Source organism: Sinocyclocheilus grahami, unplaced genomic scaffold, assembly GCF_001515645.1.
Source record: "Sinocyclocheilus grahami isolate Dianchi unplaced genomic scaffold, SAMN03320097.WGS_v1.1 scaffold301.1, whole genome shotgun sequence".
Lineage (NCBI taxonomy): Eukaryota > Metazoa > Chordata > Actinopteri > Cypriniformes > Cyprinidae > Sinocyclocheilus > Sinocyclocheilus grahami.
In genome coordinates, this window is record NW_015505480.1 from 375,434 (window position 1) to 381,424 (window position 5,991).

The following is a 5,991-nucleotide window of genomic DNA, read 5'->3' on the forward strand; positions in this document are numbered from 1 at the left end:
TGGATATTTTAATAAAAAAAATCTTACATATTGTGCCTTTAAAGTCATGAGATGGTAGTTTAGTTGGTTTATAGCATAACTTCAGCTTTTTACTTCTAGCAATTGTAGTTAGATTTCAAAATTGTACTTGGACTTCAAAAAAAGCTGTGTTTATTTGTAAAGATTATTTTGATAAACAAAACATGTACGCATCATAATTGTTTGTTGGTCACAGAGCTTATTTTCTGCAATAAGCCAAAAACCAACAAGAAAATCCTATTGCCTTTTTGTCTAGGGAACCAGGGTCATCCTAATTTCCAGGCTGGCCAACAAAATAATTTTTTTTACAAAATTACATTACAAAAAAAAAAGAAGAATTAATTTACCCTTCGCCAGGAGTTTGATTGACAGGCGATCTGACAAATCATAACAGTGAATCTGCCATTATGTCCGACAAACAAACCAGACAGGAGAGTAGATTAAAGTCGGTGGACTTGAACTTGAAAATGGCGTGTATTGATGTCTTTCCGCGGTTGAAACAAGATACCTTCTGATGTTCATTCATGTTTATTTCATGCTATAACTAGTAAAGAGGAAGAGGTTTGTGTGCCGCCGCTTGAAGTGAGGCGCTACAGCGATCTGTCACCACACATTAAAGAGCCACAAAATGGTATTTATTGTTTGAATTTCTTAAAAAAAAAAGCTGAGACTTTATTTCATACCAAAGGTAACCTGCTCTGTCTTGTCTGTCAGCGCATTGTCAGTGTCCTCTTTGCTTCGCGATGTATTTTTCACTGCGTGAGAACATGATGTGTGGCGTGAGAGCGCAATGGCTTGTCGGATGAAACAACAGTCGATTGTAAATCTATCACTCACAGGCTTGTTTCATTCACACCAAATTAAATAACTAAAGTCTTTTACTAATTTTTACTGCAAAGCTGTGAAGCCCGGAGCTGAAATTTTTAAGTTTCTCCCAAGAAAACTTAAAGTTGCAGTAAGCGATTTCTGATTAACGCTGCTATTATCACTAAAACAAACACACCCCCACCTTGATAGCTCCGCCCCCAAATTCACAAACATGCTATGCAACACAGGCACCTCCCCCATCAACAGTGGACACGCCTCTTACTGGTGATTGACTACAAGTGTGTTTTGGTGCTCGGTCTGATCTACTTTTAACAGCCTTTCTCAGAAAACCACTTACTGCAGCTTTAATCGGCCAAAGGAACTGCATCTTTATCACTAACAATAGTTATTATATCTAAAGGATGGGAACTGCAATCTGCTTAAAGTCTTACATATGAGGGGTAGATCCACTGTCTGAGCGCCACTGTGATTTCTTTGGAGAACAAGGCGGTTTTCTCTCCTTCCAGATCAAGATCTGCTTCCTCTGGTCTGCAGCTGAGGAACCTCTGTACACAGAAACAGAGCTCAGATGGTTAAATAAATCTTTACAAACACTTCAAGTGCGCAACCATCATCTGAACCTCACAATCTTCAGTAACCCCATCCATCTGCCCTGGGATCAACCCTCCTACAGATTTTCCTTTCATTAAGCAGCTGGAATAACAATGGAAAATGTTTAAGAGGTTGATCCACAGGCATACTGGCTTCACACTGAGGGAACACCAAAACAAAAAGAGCTGATCCTCTCATTTAAGTTTTTAACTATACTCATTAAGAGTAAGAACGCTAAATCCAAACCTGCAGATGGTGGAGATAGGCCTCCAGGTTATCATGAAGCTCTGAGACGGCCCTCTCCAGGACGAAGAAGAAGCCAGCAAGGGCATCAAATTCTTCATCCTTTAACTATGATGGGATAGAATTACAAAGTATAAATTGAGAAATAATTGTACAAATATTTCATGTAACAATAGTGTCTGAGGCTTTGTGTAAGTTTCTCCCAAGAAAACTTAAAGTTGCAGTAAGCGATTTCTGATTAACGCTGCTATTATCACTAAAACAAACACACCCCCACCTTGATAGCTCCGCCCCCAAATTCACAAACATGCTATGCAACACAGGCACCTCCCCCATCAACAGTGGACACGCCTCTTACTGGTGATTGACTACAAGTGTGTTTTGGTGCTCGGTCTGATCTACTTTTAACAGCCTTTCTCAGAAAACCACTTACTGCAGCTTTAATCGGCCAAAGGAACTGCATCTTTATCACTAACAATAGTTATTATATCTAAAGGATGGGAACTGCAATCTGCTTAAAGTCTTACATATGAGGGGTAGATCCACTGTCTGAGCGCCACTGTGATTTCTTTGGAGAACAAGGCGGTTTTCTCTCCTTCCAGATCAAGATCTGCTTCCTCTGGTCTGCAGCTGAGGAACCTCTGTACACAGAAACAGAGCTCAGATGGTTAAATAAATCTTTACAAACACTTCAAGTGCGCAACCATCATCTGAACCTCACAATCTTCAGTAACCCCATCCATCTGCCCTGGGATCAACCCTCCTACAGATTTTCCTTTCATTAAGCAGCTGGAATAACAATGGAAAATGTTTAAGAGGTTGATCCACAGGCATACTGGCTTCACACTGAGGGAACACCAAAACAAAAAGAGCTGATCCTCTCATTTAAGTTTTTAACTATACTCATTAAGAGTAAGAACGCTAAATCCAAACCTGCAGATGGTGGAGATAGGCCTCCAGGTTATCATGAAGCTCTGAGACGGCCCTCTCCAGGACGAAGAAGAAGCCAGCAAGGGCATCAAATTCTTCATCCTTTAACTATGATGGGATAGAATTACAAAGTATAAATTGAGAAATAATTGTACAAATATTTCATGTAACAATAGTGTCTGAGGCTTTGTGGAATCAATGTGGTTCTTTCAACATGCCAAACATTTCTGTTCCTTTGTTTACACTAAGCATTGTTCTTAGGCAGTCACCTTTGGCACCATTCCTGTCTCATGCTTTATGTACTGGCTGAACCGGGCCGTCTTCTTGGCAATGCTGTGGCCACTCAGCCGATTGATCTTGTCCTTGATGGTCAGGTTCTCTGTCTTCTTGTATTTGTCAGCTGTGACAGTCAGAGAACGAGAATAATGATGCAAATCGACTCACCTCAACTTTATTCATGTCTCTATGCTGATGGATAGGCATGTTCTCACCGACTTCACGGAAGCGTTTATATTCATTGATCCTGCAGTTGATCTGGACCGCAGTGTGAGCGGTGTGCTCCAGTTTTGGGTAGGCAGGGTGCCCGGGGTCTGTGTGTTTCTGGATGGTCTGGAGCAGCAGTGGGTAACGGGCGATCCTCTGAACTGGCATCACCAGGAAGAAGCTCAGAGTGGATGCATTCACATCAGGACTGAAGACAGACAAGATTAGGGATAAAAAACGACAGGATTGTTGGGTAACACACTCAATGGTGTTGATTTTGCTCTCCACAGTGTTCAATTTATACACAACCTTGGTAAGTTGTTGTTTATGAACTTACGCAGAGGACTTGACACTTCGGATCATTTCCACCCACAGCGCCTCTTTCTGTTTGTAGCTGTTCTCTAGAGCAGTGATGTTGTTGTAGTTGGCAAGATACTCTTTATAAGCCATCTCTATATCTTGAGACAGACTCAGAAAAGTGTCACCTGAGAAAGAATAAGATAATTTATAATATACAACAAGATTTACATCTTTTCTAAACAACATACGCTGCTGTTCAAAAGTCTGAGGTCAGTGTTTAAAAAAATTATTATTATTCAGCAAGGACACATTAAATTGATCAAAAGCAACAATAAATACATTTATAATGTTAAACAATTTATTTCAAATAAATGTTGTTCTTCTGAACTTTTAAAGTTGTCATTCCTTTAAAAAAAATCTTGGGAAAAACAAATTGAGCAGCACAACTGCTTTCAACATTGAAAACAATCATACATTTTTATTGAGCAGTAAATCAGCATATCAGAATGATTTCTGAAGGATCATGTGACACTGAAGACTGGAGTAATGATGCTGAAAATTCAGCTTTGATCACAGGAATAAATTACATTTTAAAATATATTCAAATAGAAACCATCTATTTAAATATTTTAATAATATTTCAAAATATTACTGTTTTTACTGTATTTTGTTCAAATAAATGCAGCCTTAGTGAGCATAAGAGACTTCTTTCAAAAACTTTTTTTTTTTTTTTTTTAAATCTTACAAACCCCAAACTTCTGAACAGTAGTGTAAGTGTATGGTTATTTAGACTGTCAAGTTCTAAAAAGGACACAAATTGAAACATTCTATACATCATCATTCCCATCTTGAAATTCAAGTTCTGGATTCTTCACTCATGAGCTCACAGGTAAAAATATTTTGACCTGTGGGTGGGCATGACACATGGACAATGTGACAAGTAAACTGAAAGTGAACCAGAAATTCCAGCCTGTCCGGCTGTACTCACAGAGAGTTTCCAGGTATTTCGGGTCGCTGTGATGTATCCGTGTCTGGTCGAGGAAGCTCAGGAGTCTGCTGGAAACATCCATCACTTCATCTATGTGCTGAAACATGTTCTCCAGGTTTGGGGGAGGAGGCTGCAAGAGTCCCAAATAATATGATATTATCAAAGCTAAATCATTTAGTCCCATTTATGAGGTATACACTCAATAATAATAATATAATTATAATAAAAAAAAACAACAACATTATTTCTGTTTTATTTCTCATTCCTTTCAGATGGATTCAAATAATAATATTACATTTTTTTTTGATTGTTCTTTTAATATGTTGTTGTCATCATTATTTTTTATTTGTCATTTTCTTTAAATACTACCTTTTTGCACATTGTTTGATATACAGTACAAGTTTGCTTGGTTTTTTATGATGTCTGTTAATATTTGTGACCTGTACGTAATGTAAGAACCAAATTATTTGATGTTAATGTTTCTAAAATGAAAAGAACATTTAATTTGAAAAAAAAAAAAAAATACACATGGCAGGTTTGCTGAAAATTAATTGCATTTTTCAGTTTAGAGGCCATGTGTTAAATACAGCTTTAACAGAACTAACTGTTGTATTATCTGATTAGATTGTTAATGTTTATATTAATATAAGAATTATTTCAGAGTGCTTTAATGGTATTTCAGTGGTGATAGATGCAATACATGTAAAACACAGAAAGCTGTTGGTCTTAAGAATAACACGTGTCACCATACCAGATAAATCAGGACTTTTACTGCAATTTAAAACAATGTAATGTTTGAAAATGGCTGCTAGAGAACTTGTCTACCTGTAGTTTCTGCAGGTTGTTGTGGATGGTGACCGTACAGAGCTGCAGATGTTTCAGGTAGTTCCTCTCTGTCTGCACCAGCTCCTCTATCGCCATGAGCTGCCTCTGAGCGGCTCTCTCTCTGGCTGCTGCCTCCCGTGCCTTTCTCTCCTCTTCATCCTCTTCCTCCTCTGCAGGCTCATCCAAGGTGTCATCCATTTCTTTAGCTCCCGCTTTCTCCTCTCTGATCTCCTTCTCTGCCTTCAGTGTTACATTTGCCTTCAGGGAATTTGCCATAGCAGGGATGTCTAAAAGAAAAATAGAGGAAGTTAAACAGGAAGTTAAACATTTCAAATGAAATGCAATATGAACGTGTGATGGGGATGCACACATGTATTTAACCTTTAAAATATGCAATTGTGTATTTATGCATATAGTGCCGTTGCGCTCTGGGCGTCCCGAGTTCGAGTCCCGGCTCGTGGACCTTTCCCGATCCCGCCCCCCTCTCTCTCTCACCTACTTCGCTTCTTGTCTCTGCTATACTGTCCTATCAAAATAAAAATGCCACAAAAAAAAATGTAATTGTGAATTCTGTCATATGCACTTGGACAAAATACTGTAGCTTGATTCAGTGTTATTTTAATATTATTTGTACACTATTATAGTATTAGTTAATAGTGAATTTGTGGTTTATTTATATTTTTTTTACATATTTGTTTTATTATTATCAATATTTTATTCAGCTTTAATTTTTTATTTCAGTTTTAGTACTTCAACTCAAACTCTAAAAAACAAAATGATAAATT

At 37.9% G+C, this 5,991-nt stretch overlaps 1 protein-coding gene across 1 annotated transcript in view; it reads right to left on the reverse strand.

Annotated features, from left to right (window-relative positions):
• LOC107601181 (rho guanine nucleotide exchange factor 37-like) overlaps positions 1–5,717 on the reverse strand; it is a 13,691-nt gene extending 7,974 nt beyond the window's left edge. The window contains exons 1-8 of the mRNA XM_016293249.1: positions 5,588–5,717; positions 5,207–5,493; positions 4,382–4,511; positions 3,431–3,578; positions 3,102–3,301; positions 2,880–3,010; positions 2,614–2,718; positions 2,208–2,321 (exon numbers count right to left, since the gene is read on the reverse strand). Coding sequence (XP_016148735.1) covers positions 2,208–2,321; positions 2,614–2,718; positions 2,880–3,010; positions 3,102–3,301; positions 3,431–3,578; positions 4,382–4,511; positions 5,207–5,493; positions 5,588–5,618 — 1,146 coding nt within the window. The 5' untranslated portion in view covers positions 5,619–5,717. The remainder of the gene's footprint in view (positions 1–2,207; positions 2,322–2,613; positions 2,719–2,879; positions 3,011–3,101; positions 3,302–3,430; positions 3,579–4,381; positions 4,512–5,206; positions 5,494–5,587) is intronic.
• Positions 5,718–5,991: the final 274 nt, after the last annotated feature.